The sequence below is a fragment of the Perca flavescens genome, chromosome 4, assembly GCF_004354835.1.
Source record: "Perca flavescens isolate YP-PL-M2 chromosome 4, PFLA_1.0, whole genome shotgun sequence".
Lineage (NCBI taxonomy): Eukaryota > Metazoa > Chordata > Actinopteri > Perciformes > Percidae > Perca > Perca flavescens.
Window position 1 is genome coordinate 36392862 of NC_041334.1, and position 15139 is coordinate 36408000.

Sequence of the window (15139 nt, forward strand, 5' to 3'; positions counted from 1 at the left end):
GCACAGATGTAGGATGTCTCACTCTGTAGCTAAAAGAGAGACCTGAACACACAGGGTGAAAAGAGGAGCTGCCGCAATGTGCAGTACAACAAAAACATGGTGTTTTTTGAAAATTAAACCTATAGTATATGTAAACCTATTCGGGTACAACCTCAAAATACAATTATGAACCTGAAAATGAGCATAATATGGGCGCTTTAACAAACGAAGGCAGGGTGTAGCGAAGACTTAATTGAGTTGCGGATGGAGAAGAGCAGGACTCACCAGTGACGAGCAGCCTCCCAGTTGTGCTCGCTGTTCCAAACTGATTCTTAGCAACGCACGTGTAGCTGGCTGCATCCCGTCTGGTTACATTGGCGATCTTTAATGTCCCATTGGGAAGCAAAGTAATCCTGAGGGGGGAGCATAATTGATCTTGATTATTTTGCACTGACATTCAACATCTTCCCATGTGACAGTTATTTCATTTTAGTCTAGTAAGTACTGTACTTTCTGTTTCTACTAAACTGTATTCTTGTCAAACTGAAACAGCTTCAGAAGCAGGTTAGCAGCCAGCAGGATGACCCACCACCCTGACTCAGGGCTAAACTCTGGGACACATAACTAAATAAAGAACATAATTTACAAACAGCAACACGCAATAACTCAATGAATAAATAAAATATGCTTCACAGGCTGAATGTTGCTAAGGTCAGTGAGGAAGCGCTGGGAAGCCAATATATAGCCTCCCAATGCAATGAAGGTGAATAGAATTGTGTATGGGGTGTTCAAAGAATAGAAAGAATACATAGAAAAAAGTTCAACATCAATGTGTCTTTCCAGAAACAATGTCTGGATAAATCACAGGCCTCCCTGTAAACAGTTCTTATTTGAGCTACCATCAACCAAAGAAATATTCCCGATGAAAACTGTGGACAGTGTGTCAAGTAGATTGTTCAGAGGAACAGAGACCGATATTTCAGAGATGGATAAAAATTGTTAAATTAAGCTAAAACTAACTGCGTGGCTAGACACCAGAAAGAAAATATTTTGTTTTGTGAAATGTTTTTTTATAATGCGGGTGAAATCAACTTTAACTGGTGTTTAGTGAGAAAATGTGTACACGGTTTCTTAAACACTGCTCCAATTTACAGCCTGACTTCATATATGAGAAAACACTTCCCATCCAGTCACTGCACACACCCAGTGGTGTGCACCTTAAAAGACTGTGTAGGCTTCACATACATTATGCTACATGTCAGTCAGTGTGGGAATTTAAAAAAAAATGTTTGCAGCTACTATATACAGTAGATGCAGCCCCCCATCTGGGAGCCAACTAAGGAGCCTCAATGCTGTTTTGACAAGTATTGTTTTCTTTCAGACCTCCTTTTGAATAAGAAGCATGGAAGTGATTCAAACAGCACAAAGTTTAGCATTTAATTTCTTTTTGTGTTCATTTGTGTGTGTTCGTGCGTGCCCACAATCCGTTTAGTCACCGCTTTTCTTCTGTTTCTGATGATGAAAAGTCTGCAGATGGATTGCTCAAAATGTAATTTCTTGAATCTGAAATGCTTTTGGTTTTCTGCACCTTTTAATTGTTCTTTTGGTATTGTCTGAAATCTTCTCAGTAGCTCAGATTCAGCTTTTGGTGAATTTGGTGTACGTATAATTACAGGTGCAACCGCTTCACTTTTACTTTCTCTATTGAGAAGTAGATATACTTTATCTTCATTTGCTAATCTTTTATCTTCTTAAACATTTCATGCATGCAGTGTTGATATGACCAGCTGGCATATTTATCCCTCACACCAAGCTATTTGCAGATGAGGGTGCACGCAGTATATTTGCCATGTGCAATTTTCCTGGTGGGTGCCCTGCTCTTATTCTCCTCATTAGCCTTTCTTTCTATGCATCTGCACAAATCTGAAATACATAATTCCAACAAGTTGGCTTTCAGTGAATGTGAATAAAAACTGCTAGGAATATGCACTTGGACTTTTATCCTACCTTTCGCTTCTCTGCAGGATCTCATTCCCTTTCTTCCACAGGCTAATTGCTGGGGGCGAGGCCTGAGGCTTGCATTCAAGAGTGACTTCGCTGCCTGAGCGAGCTTTTAGCAAGGCCCTTAATGGACGTTTGGAGAAACTGGGAGGTGAAGCTGCATATTGGGGAGCAGAGAAAGGCATGACATTAAAACATAAAGGCCTACTGTACCTCTGCAGATCAGCCGTGCCATATCAAGATCGACTCTCCTTCAGCTTTCAGTGAGAACAGCTCAAAATCTCAGCATGAACTCAGCAGAAATGCCTATTTGGCTCAAAGCTATAGACCCACCTGCCACCCCACCCTTCAAAACTACACACATAATCCACCCTCACCAGGCTTCCAACCTGCACAGTTTTCAGCAGCTGTCCTCACTCGTCATCACATTTTGTCAGCCATCATTTGGACCCTCAAGTGTCATCACATGTATCAAGAAGACCGAATTGAATATTTTTATCGATCCAGTCAGATGGAAGTCATCAAAGCTTTGCAAATAAATCAATACCCCATCTACATGAGAAAGCATGCACAATGCCACAAAGCAATGCATTTGTAGTATCTAATTCAATATGATGAAACGACCAAAAGTAAAATGAGACACTCCATCAGAATCATATTTTTGCAGACGGAGCCCATAGTGACATCAGATGAGTTTGCTGACTGATTGCTGAGGAGAGCTATAGCAGGCTGTTGGTTTTTATCTTAGGAGATGATCAAACGCACAGACAGATAAGCAGGATAAAAGCAGAGGGAGGGATGCAATCTTACCTAACACCATTAGCTGGGCACCGGAATAAATAATTCCATGTTTGTTTTCAGCCACACACTGATACATCCCGGAATCTGACAGGTTTAACGCAGCTATAGAGAGGGCCCCGTTTTCGATTTGTACCCGGCCCTGAGGAGGAAAGAGAAACAGTTCTGCATATCCATTGCAAGACCAGCCTATTATGTCCAAAGGCGCAGTAGCAATTACTGGTGCACCATGAAGGGAGGAGGACAGCAGGAGAGGAGAAAGAGAAAAAAAAAGCTTAAAGAGCCTTGTGGCATTCTACATATGTTCAACTTGGAATGGGGGAAGAGATGAGGAGGCGGTGGTGAAACTGCAAAACCTAAATCTTAGACACACAGAAAATTAGCAATATTGAGCACCAACAGCATATTAAAAAAGTAATTTATTTTCTGTGGTTGTTCAGTTGGAAAAACTATGATGACAGCTTGGATAATGACTTAGAGTGATTTTTAACCCAATGAGGTATTCAGAGATCCTCAAAGATGCAGGGGGAGTGGCTTCTTACAGTGCTATCTTAAATATAGAAACAGATCCAAAGCTGGAGCTTAGTAAAAAAGAACATATTCCTGAGGTACAAAGTCACCTTACCACATAAACACTGCTAACCTTCAGAGTGAACCAAATTAACTTTGTAGCATGTTTCTCCAGATAATTACATCTTTGCACTTGTTTTGTTTCATTTGCTGATTTTAAAGGGGCACTTCACCAATTTTACACATATCGGTAAGTTTGGCCGTCATCAGGGGTGAAAACAGTCACACACTGTTTTCTGTGGGTCCGAAGGGACTTTGAGAAAACCCTGAGGATATCATCTTGGCCTTGGAGACTATAATTTCTTTCGAAAAATATTCAGGTAAAAAAACTGGTAGTGTGGTGTTTGACGGGTACATCAAGACAGAATGCAAATTTTGCCATTGCATAATTTGCGCAAATTTGACCGCTGGGTCATTTGCGTTTATTCGCCCCAAACAACTGTACTGTAGTTAGCTGTCAGCTAGCCAGCAACGTACACACCGACGGTGTGTGTGGTATTGTGTCTGCGTGTTTGTGTTCAGGTCAGCCTCTGACTAAACTCAGAAATCCGGTTCTTTATGTTATTTTCCTGCAATCTCTCTTCCTTTTCCTCTCGTCTCTAAGTTTATAACAGAGATTCATAAAGTCCTGGAATATGGGCAAACGTTTCGCTTAAGTTGAGACATATTCAACTCAGCCAGAAACTTCCTTGCGTCAATTTGCGTCAGTCTGTGCTGCCTCAGGCGAATTTGCATCTATTTGATTCTCTTCATTGACTGTGTGCAATCTCGCATGATTTCACCTTGCCTTCTGTCTGAACACACCCCAGTTACACAGGGCCTTAACTTGCAATCAGTATCTGTATATCTTATAAGTAAAGAAAAAAAGAAGACACGGTAGCATGCTGTAAATGTACTCAAAATGTATTGTGATCAGGATGTGATTAGATCAGCGAGACCACATCTGGAGGTACAGCTTGAAAAAATAAAGTTGAAAAGTCTGTAGCTAGTAAGTATTTAAGTGCAAAGTTGATTTCAAAATGAATGTGAATGCTAACTAATCAAGTATAAATGCAAAGGCCCTGTGAATCAGATGTCATTATACACATAATATATACAGATAGCATGTTGATACCAGGTGTAAATGGGCACTAAACGTCAGGATGCCTCTGGCTCTTTTCTAAAGCTGTCTGCACCATAATGAAAGCACAGTACGAAATATCTGGAGTACCCCTTGCATTTCATAAGCAGTAGTTCTACCTAAGTGAAAAATTGATCAAAGGTTGATTCCAGCCATCAAAGGCCAGTTCTGATCCAGAAGATGCATTCATCCAGGACAGAGTACATTCGCAATTAATCTTTTAAACTGTTTCCTTTAATTTTTCATTACAGTGAGGAGTCTAACATATGTCCATACCTCAGCCATCAGTTGCTCCCCATTCTTCAGCCAGCTGTAGGATGGTTTAGGCTTTCCATTGGCCTTACACTCCCACAAGAGGTTTTCCTCGATGGACAGAGCTGTGTCCGTCATTGTCTGGAGCCAGTGAGGTTTGGCTTGGAATAAATTAGAGGATTAGCTTTTCAAACGTATGTTTTAATTATAGAGGCATTGGATTAGTAAAGAATGGCATCATAAATCATGAAGCCTTGCAGCAAATCATCAAAGTTTAAAGTGGATTATCAGCATAAAGAGGAATACAGGCTGGTAAACATTTGAATATTGACTGGAAATGTTGGGCCTCTAAAATTATATTCACTTTTCGAGCCTGGATGCAATACTTGTACTGTAATTTCATGGTACCATTATGCCCCACACGTTGTAGACAAATCGTTTTTCTGTCAAACAAATGAGATTAAAGCTGCTGGTCACATGCATGTTTCTTGTCCAAATACAGATTCACATTCATTCCCATGTCTCCCTGCGTTCTCTGTCAATTTGAAATGGTTCACTAACCATGGAATGAAATACGACCCCGTGCAGCATTTTTGCCTCGCCGATTCTCTGCCATACATTCGTACGTCCCTGAGTCTTCCTGCTGGAAGTTAGGGATTTCAAGGACAGCGTTTGAATTCTTCATTTTCACTTTGCTGGGGAAAGGGATGCCGCTGGTTCTCCTCCAGCTTATTTCTGGAACGGGGCTGCAAAAGACAAGCAAAAAAGTTCCCATGATGGCAACTGTCAGTCACAGTGATCAAAGTGCAATTAAGCACAGAAGGAAAGTAGTTGAAGCAAAAGCCTTGTGAGTTATTGTTCTCTACAAATCACACTGTGATTGCTCTGATATCAGAAGCTCTTTAAAGAACTTTGATTTCTGCTCCCTTGTCTTGTCATGCTGCGGCCTTTGCTCGCCTATGGATGGATGAATCTGAGAATGAGTAATGTTACGCTTGTGCATCCCTAAATCATCTTGGGTAACATGAATTCATGCACGAATGAGCCTATGGCTTATGTCACACACACACACAAACACACACACAAGGAGGCTGACTTACTTTCCCAGAGCGAAGCATTCCAGTTTCACCACCGATTCCTTCGCAGCTGGGACTGAATCGGTGAAATGCACTTCTATTTTGGGTTCATATTCACCCATTACTCCTACAAAAGGAAGACAATAGATGACAAGCTTTTTACATTAATGATTAACAGCACACATTATACACGTATTGGATCAAAGAGACAGCACTAACACTGGCACAGCTAACACAAAAGTCACACATAAAGAGGAAAAGTGACCACTGAAGGGCTGTTAAAGAGGAGCAAAAAAATCAGACGTGGCTTATAAAATATTCAAAGAACACATCAGGGAAAAGACTTGCTAAGGAGAGATTTATCACCTGTGGCAATGTGACTACGTATATCACTGTATGTATATTCACATCTCTGGAACAAGTCAAAGACTCCTTCGCAGAGATAGTTGTATGCCCTTTACTATTACCAAGTACAACCGCCCAGTCTGGCAGCAAGAGCTGATTTAGGGTCCTGTGCATGTTTTCAGATTAAAGGTCACTAAAGACTTTGAAAAGCTGCAATAAGTGTTAGCATTTTACACGCGGCTTAGAAAACATGCAGAATATGAAATTGCATCCCTTTTAACACACGATCCATACCCTGATCATCTCAATGTTTAATTAGTAATGATCTGTGGAAACCGTCAATAATTCAAACAAAGCTTTGTCAGATTTGCATTTGTGCTCTAAACCAATGGTCTGATTGGGCTGAATATAAAAGTGCACATCTAAAGGCCTAGGAAGAAAACAGTACCACATTCTAATAAGGCACCCACTGTTAAACAATGGCTTTATTAATAGCTAAATTATTAATTAATTAATGCCGTATTGATTAGTTATAATCCATAAATAACAACAACGTCTGGGTTGCCCGACTGAAAAATGCAATCGGTTAGTGTATTCTGTAATAATGCCGTTAAAGATGTGGTTAAAGAGTGATTATGTGGTTCTTGTTTTCCAATAAACCATCAAATCAGCAGTTATAGGCCTACATGTTTTTGCTTGTTTTTTTAGATAATATTTTGGGCATTTTAGGCCTTTATTTTAACAGGACAGCTGATGACATGAAAGGGAGAGAGGGGGAATTACATTCAGCAAAGAGCTGCAGGTCGGAGTCGAACCCAGGCCTGCTGCGTCGAGGAGTAAACCTCTATATATGGGCACCTGCTCTACCAACTGAGCTATCCGGGCGGCCATAGGTCTACATGTTAATCAGTAAACAGATCGTGGTCCAGAAAGTGGCGTGCTGGAGGAGATGTTCCTATGAATGGTTCATAACTGATCTATACAGGTTTTTTTTGTTTTTTTTAAATGTTAATAGTGTTAATTACATGCATTAAGCCATCAGTGACAACTAAAAAAGCAGTAGTACCAAAAACACATCACAATGCTGACCACAGTGTGTCACAGAAAAACACAACAGCAATGATTTGAGGATTGAAAAAAAATAAAAAAACTTTATCAACATAATTTAAATGTGTGTACAGTATATGTGAAGCAGGTCCTACCATCTTGTTGAAATGTGTTCAATGAAATGAAATGCTGCGGCTAAACTCTAGACGTAGGCTATAATACTCAAAGCTGTGAAGCAGTCTGTCCAGGTTTAAGGTTATTAACAGGATCATTAGGTGTCATCAGTCCAACATCAAAACATTGGCAGGTGTGACTTGGCAAATGTTTTTTGTTACTATAACTGGCTAACTACTGTATGTAGCTGTTATCAATGAATTTAACTTCAATTTTAAAATTTAATAATCATATTAAATATGAAAATATCATGATAATGGCAAGTAACCCACTAATATAACATTACTAAAAAAGACAACTAAATTGGTAAACACTGATCAGTCGGTTCCCCGAGGTCCAAAAAGTGCCTCGGAACACACCGACTTGAGCGTACGTTCTGCGCGTGCGCAAGACATAACACAACTCCATAACAGCAGGCGGCGCTAATCTGTATTGTCGCCCAAAAAATGAAGACCGGAAATGACGAACGCATCACGTGGGTCTGGCTTCTCCAACCGAACATAATGGTGGCTTGTTCGAAATACGATCTCATATTTTACGAAAATAGTTCGCTGAAACGTGTTTCTGAAAACATTTTAAGTGAGAAATAGGCCATACAATTGCTGAATCTGTCTTCATTTCAGATCGACAAAGGTCAGTTTAAAATATTTTCGTCAGATTTTGAGAGGCGTTTGTCACTCATCCCGCTCGTCATTTCCAGGTTAGCGCTCCACCATACACTTAGAAAAGATGTTTTTATGATAATAAACTACATATGCTGTGTTATTACATTATCTGGGTCACATAACAATGATATTTGAAGTGATGTTGGAAAAAGTGAAAAATACATAAATGTTTTTAAATTTGACTCAAAGAGACAATTATATTGTTAATTGCAATTTTTTCTGAGACAATTAATCGTACTGCAAAATTTGGAATTGTTACAGCTCTAATCTGGTTCAATCATTGATTTTACATGAAGCTCCCCATAGTTGAAGGCATTTACCGTCACTTCTGAGGACCAGTGGTGTGGGAGAGCTGAGCACCTTCTCCCTCGTGACAGTGTTGTTAACCACACAGGTGTAATTGCCAACATCTGAAGGCTCCACTTTAGCGATGTACAGACTCCCGGTCTCCTGAGAGATGAAACGACGACTGTCTTGTTGGACAAAGTGCGGGTATTCATTGAAGATCCACGCAAATGTCAGCTCTGGAATGGAAAAAACAAAGAATTAAACTTAGAGCAGCAATGGTCCGCTGTCATCGCTCGCTCAAAGCACAAATGATTCCACACATACAGTATTAGGTATATCAACCTCTATAGCTGGGACAGCTGAACCGAAAGAAGATACCCTACTGTGGCCTAAAAAAGTTTAGCATATCATGTCATTTTCCGTCCCTTATCTCAGTTTCCTTGGAAAGAGATACCCGACATGGCAAATGTAATATAGCTATCAGTGCAGAAGCAATGGGAGACCCAAGGAAAGGGAGCGAAACAAAATAGATTACAGCGCGTCAGTGGCCCTCCCCTGAAACATGGCCTCTATTCCCTGGGTCCCTGAGTGACTTGGTTGGTTCATGGGAGGCACGTACGAATGAACGGATGGATTCAGTGATGGATGGATTGGCGTACGGAAGTAGGAACATGTTGTGATGCCCCTTTACAAGCTGCAGGTCTACCATAAGAAAAGAGAAACCTGCCATGATGAATTACTGTGTCATCGTGAGAAGTGCACGCTGCACAGATTTGCAAGAGCGAGGAGATACTCTGCGTAATCTACCACTTTGGTGGTGAGGGGTTCAGAGTCAAGAGGTGTATGCAATGACTGTCAATCATATCCAATGCCCCCCGAGGGAGAGAGCCTCATGGCTTTGGATGGGATCGAGCGTCCGAGCTGGGAGCAGCGATGCAGATACAAAGCTCCTTTTGATTAGACAAGCAGGAGCCACAAAGTTCAGACTCAGCACAACCTCCATCTGAACTGTGGGGCTGTAATAAGCAGTGATAGAATTGTAAGCCATTGGAAGTCAAATGTCTAGTGGAAATACAACACAAGGGCTTTTATGCAACAGAAAAAGTGACTAATGCACTAAAAAAGCCCTTCGGGTAAACAAAAGAAGGACAAAAGTGACATAATAACAATTGCTTGTGACAAGATTGTTTTTAATGTATCATATTTGGGTGACGTGATAATGAATGAGGTAGTGGAGGAAAAAGCTTTTGTAGAATTCAGAGTCAACAAAGTGTAATGCGAACCAGAGGGGATGCCTTATACAGTAGGCGTTAGATAAAGTTCAGTTCGTTCAAGGTTATAAAGCAAATTTATGCTTCCCAAATTCAAGAGAGAAAAAAAAGAAACAAAGGGCGGGAAAGGAAGAAAGGGACAGCCGGCTCACACTGCTATATTTTCATTCACTTCTGAAAATGTGAAAAAAACACAATAGCGGTACGCTTACAGCAGCCATCCGCGTATAAGCCTATGTCAGAGGAAAGCTGTCAAACTGTATTTCACACAGAGTACTCTGACCTATTATCCCATAGACCAGCTGTACAATGCACTGCGCTACAAACTGTTCTCTTGTGAAAGAAATTGGTTCTTCCAGTGTGCAAGCTACTGTATCAAGAGGGAGACAAGCTAGGCAACAGCTATTGTCCATATACTCAGAGAGGTGGGGTTGAACAGTCTGCATTTTGTCTGTGTGGATTTTTTATTTAAAGAATACATTTTAGCTTTTCAGTTGAGCAATTAAAGTATCTTTTTTTGAATGTGTGGATGTGCATAATTATAAGGCTATACAGCCAGCAGCTGTTATAGCTTTGCATAAAGACTGGAAACGGGGAAACAGCTAGTCTGGCTTTGTCTGAAGGTTACAAAGTCCTCCTATTAGCACCTCTAAAACTCAATAATGAAACATAATTTCTTTTTTGTTTAACCAGAAGAAAAAAAAAGTGTAATTATGAAGTTACTTTTACCACCCAAAGAGTCAGTAGTAGTCGTCCAGCACATTATGATACTGTATGTTAACATAGGGGTTAAACAAAAGAGATATAACACGTGGTATGCAGAGGTGGTGGTATGCAGATATTGTCAGGCTAGCGGATTCCCCTTCTATACAGTCTTTGTGCTAAGCTATGCAAACCAGCTGCTGGCTATAACTTCACATTAAATGGACAGACATGAGACATATCAATCGTCTCATATAACTCTCAGCCACAAACCGAATAAGCATATGTTCAAAAAAATGTCAAACCATTCAACTAATTTGAGAAACAGACTGCTGTAATAAAAAAAAAGACAGATTGAGGAAAGAAACACCCAAGTAGGGATTTTCTTAGAAGTAGTATTCAGTATGAAATACATAAGGGGATGATTATTACTGTAAGATACATACGTAAATATGTGTTAAAACAGAAGTTAGGAGTAAGGGAGTAATCCTTTATCATAGGTTGCCATGTGAAATGGATGGAGGGAATTATACTTGTTATGAGTCACAAAAGTGGCATACCCAGACTGAGCAAACTTACCTCCAGAATGTGCAGGTGGTCCACATAACAGAACCACGCCTTGGCCCTCACGGACGTTGACAGCGCTCCTCACCGTTTGAGTTTTGAAGTTATCAAGATCTGACGAATCACATGAGATCGAAATTGAATTAGACTGCAGCCGAAAAAGTTTAAAATCATCAACAACACAGAATACGTGTTAGGCGGTGTATGTCGTCTACATTCTCAAGTTTCTTTGAAAAGGATAGTTCTAAAAATAGAAGTTACATTTTTAGCACAAGGACTTTAATAGGGAATCATTGATTACACTGGGACACCTCCTGACAACCTCCGACACTTTCAAAGGCATCTGGGGTGCTGATGAAATAGATGGACCTGACTATGTGATGTTTACCCTGCATTACTACACTTAGGCAGAGGGAAGAGATTAGGCTGAAATGAGATGAAATGAGCAGGGGGGAAGGAAATGTGCACGGACTGAGCATACATGGGGGAGTGTGCATGACAAATGACAGTTTGCAGTGCCAGCAGCAATAAGTAACATCATTATTAAATGTGGTGTAATCTTGCACTTAAAAGCATTAGCTTCCCCATCAATACTCTCAGCACAATCTATCCCGTGCAAATGATTGAGCAGTTGCTGGCAGACAAAACCTAAACCTGGGATGATAAACCACCCCTGGCTTCATGACTGATGGAGGGAAGCTGCCGCAGTCCGCTCTGTACTCTGTCTGCACCCTCTGGCTAACAGCCTAGAGTAAGCCTTCCAAACACAAACAAAAGAAAGTCAGTGTGACCGATAAGGGAAATTAGGAGAAGGAAGATTATGGAGAGAAGTGGGACAGAGTGTTGGTAAGATTAATGAGCAGCTCTCTGATGACCGCAGTGGAATCAAACCGAGTCAAGTCACGGCAGGACACCAAAGAGGCCACAGGAGGAGATGGCCGACTTGAAACACAGACAGAGGCAACGTCCTTCTGATCTCACCAGGCTGCCTTAGTAAATACAGAGTCTACCTCCTAAAGACATTAACGTTTCTGAGGAGCGGTGCTGGAGCCAGATTCGTATACCCGGGTGATTGAAAAAAGCAGCGGCATAACAACAGTTGATAATTATAACAGCAATGCTTTTGGAAACAGCAGGAGGTGAATCAGAGAGCTACTAATAATTACTTAGTAGACAAGGAAAGGATGACTACTTCACTAAGATTGTGCTAACTGGAACAGAAGAGGGCAGAGATATAAAGCTGGACTCAGTGCTGGAGGGGATACACTTTTGTCTTCTATGACCTGGGAGCATTAGAAGAAAGGGCTTCACTGGAGTGAACTGACCACACACTGTAACTCTAAGAGCTAGTCGAGGACAAACTCACTGTAGCTGCAGTAATTCCTTTGTAAACTAAATCCATCTCTGCCATAAAAGAATGGCTGGCCTAGAGATTACAGAGAGCAACCATTACAGCTCAAAGATGATTGGTCTGGGCAACGGCGCCGCCGTATAGACATTCCCCGGCCGAAATATATTGTGCTCACCAGCGTTCATGAGCAATGCTACTTTTACCTGCTTCAGACGCCAAATAATACAGCAGCCTCAATGTATGTTACAACTCTGGCCTTTTTCTTTTATTTATAGTTTTGGCTATTATAATAAATGTTATACTTATGATAACACTGCAATCAAAAAAGCAATTACTGAGAATTGGGAACTGGACGACATCATTGCAACAAAATTGTCAGATGACCAGACAGGCTGAAAACAAACCAACAGACTATTTAAAGGAGTATTCATTTATTTTTTTATTTTTTTTACTAATGAGCAGCAGTACAAGCTACAACGCCAATATATTATCACCTTGAAAAAGCTGATATGGCGTCTATTATGGTGTTATGGTGAGATAGGGTTTGCAAACAGTTGCTTATTTACACATCCAGCAGTAACACTATTATTTATAGGGAGTCGTGTTTCTGGCCACCCAACAAATGTGAGAACAAATATTCCCTCTCTTTTAGCTTTGCTTTGGTCTCCATCAACTCTCTAAGGAAATCTCTGGCTCTTTGGCTCCTCAAATGTTCCACTGTGTTTACCAACAGCAGACAGACAAACTGTGTCTGTTTGTTGTTTGGTGCTGATGCAGCTAGTGTACAGTGGGTTTATCATCACCAAACACAGCTGCATGCTGTGGCTGGAGATGACAATGATGAGAGAGCTGCGAGTGAAGAAAACGGGACAGTTGAGGGCCATATATAAAACCAAACAGTGAGCTGAAAGACGCTAAAAGGGCTCCACAGAGCTGAGGTGGACTGCACGGTCAGATAACGTGTCATTTTCTGTCTGTTTGTCACTACTCAGAGTCAGGGACACATTTCCCACTAAACACAGTTTTTTGACCTATTGTTAAAGGTACTCTAAGTGTTTTTTTAGGCTACAACATTTTTTTGTCACATGCAGCAAACATCTCCTCGCTATCCGCGAGCTGCCGGTCCCCTGAACACACTGTCAAAAAACACGCTCTCTGTAGACAGCCTAGGGTCCACACACGCCAACAAAAACCAAGTGGTCCAACCTGGACCATGCAAACATACACAAACCGTGTTCCAGTGTTCAGCCAATAACGGACAAGAAGGATTTGTTTTTGGGGGGGTTAGTGCGCTGAAGCACAGAAGGGAGGGATGAGGAGGAGGGAGGAGCGAGCTAGTCCTCACAAGCTAGTCTAATATAAAAAAAAGAAAAGTGCAGCTTTCAACCCATTTATTTGGCTGTGAAACCAAACGTGATTACATCCAAAATGTTGCTTAGCTGAGCTGTGTTCTGCGTGGCAATTTATTATTGCTGCTAATTTCCCCCAGTGCTAATGGGGCTTAACGATATGGGAACATATTTTTTAAACCAATATTGCGTAATTTAGTATGTGATTTCTTTAAAGTTCCTTATATATATATATCTTCTTTATCTTCTTCCTTATCTGTATTACATTTTTCCAGGTCAAGTTTTCCTCTATGTGTTACAATTTTCTTGATGATAATAGTTTTATATTTGCAAAACTTTCCCGGAGCCTAGAATAGATATTTTTATGTGGGTGGCATTATCCAAATGTCAAGTCTGGGCTGTGCGGGACAGGGCCAGTAGAGAAAAATATATGTGCATTTGCAGTAGGCCAATGTTGTCATGTTCCCAGATCTCAGCGAATAACTTGATGAGAACAATGTTTTCATGATCAATGGAGATTGCCCACACCATGAAAGACCCAGATTGTATATGAAACTAGATTTCTCTTTAAAGCGTAACTCTCACCAAAATGCAACCTAGGGTCTTTTTGTGAATGTACCCGAGTCAAACTTTTGTGTAAAAGCAAATGTAGGATGGAAGTGTCACTTTTAAGAGTTACCGTATTCTCGTTTTTCGGTCAAATGGCCTTTTGAATGGGAGTCCTAGGGGACACTTTTACGCTAGCCTCAAAATAGCTATTTTTAAAACACTAAGAAGGCTTGACACAACATGAAACTTTGCTCTAAGTCTCACCAGGGGCTCCACACATGAACTCGAGCATTGAAAACATTGTTTGTGTACACAGAGTTTACTATAAAGAAAGGTTTTGAGCAGGTTTTGAGCAACTCACTGTCTATCAAGCCAGTCAAAAATAGTTGAGGGAGCAGAGTAAAGATGGAAAGCTCCTAAAGCTTAGTTCCATATAAATGCACGGATAATTTGTTATTTGGTCGTTAGTGAAAACAATATTGACCTTGTAGTTGAAAAAGGAGCCTCATATAAGAATGACATTTCCTCGAATGACATTTCCTCCTATGGAGTCCGTTGATTCGCATTCGGAGATCGGCTATTTTTGACTGGGAAAATGGTGGATAGCGTAAACAACAACTGCTAACGTGAGTTGCTCAAAACCTTTTTTTTTAGTAAACTCTGTGTACACAAACAATGTTCTCAATGCTTGAGTTCATGTGTAGAGCCCCTGGTGATACTTGGAGCAAAGTTTCATGTTGTATCGAGCCTTCTTAGTGTTTTAAAAATAGCGATTTTGAGGCTAGCATAAAAGTGCCCCTAGGACTCCCATTCAAATAGCCATTTGACCGAAAAACGAGAATACGGTAAATCTTAAAAGTGACGCTTCCGTCCTAAATATGCTTTTAAACGAAAGTTTGACTCGAAAAAAAGACCCTAGGTTGCATTTTGGCGAGAGTTACGCTTTAAGGCAGTATGAAGAAGATGCACTCATCAGTAAAACGGGTTATTTGTTAATGCTGTTGATTGCAATTTTGTGTTTCATATGTATTACCTTTT

At 40.6% G+C, this 15139-nt stretch overlaps 1 protein-coding gene across 1 annotated transcript in view; it reads right to left on the minus strand.

Annotated features, from left to right (window-relative positions):
* cntn3b (contactin 3b) overlaps positions 1-15139 on the minus strand; it is a 52149-nt gene that overhangs the window by 17194 nt on the left and 19816 nt on the right. The window contains exons 5-12 of the mRNA XM_028576903.1: positions 10868-10966; positions 8348-8551; positions 5821-5923; positions 5282-5466; positions 4745-4881; positions 2791-2920; positions 1987-2137; positions 265-392 (exon numbers count right to left, since the gene is read on the minus strand). Of these exons, the coding sequence (XP_028432704.1) occupies positions 265-392; positions 1987-2137; positions 2791-2920; positions 4745-4881; positions 5282-5466; positions 5821-5923; positions 8348-8551; positions 10868-10966 (1137 nt within the window). The remainder of the gene's footprint in view (positions 1-264; positions 393-1986; positions 2138-2790; positions 2921-4744; positions 4882-5281; positions 5467-5820; positions 5924-8347; positions 8552-10867; positions 10967-15139) is intronic.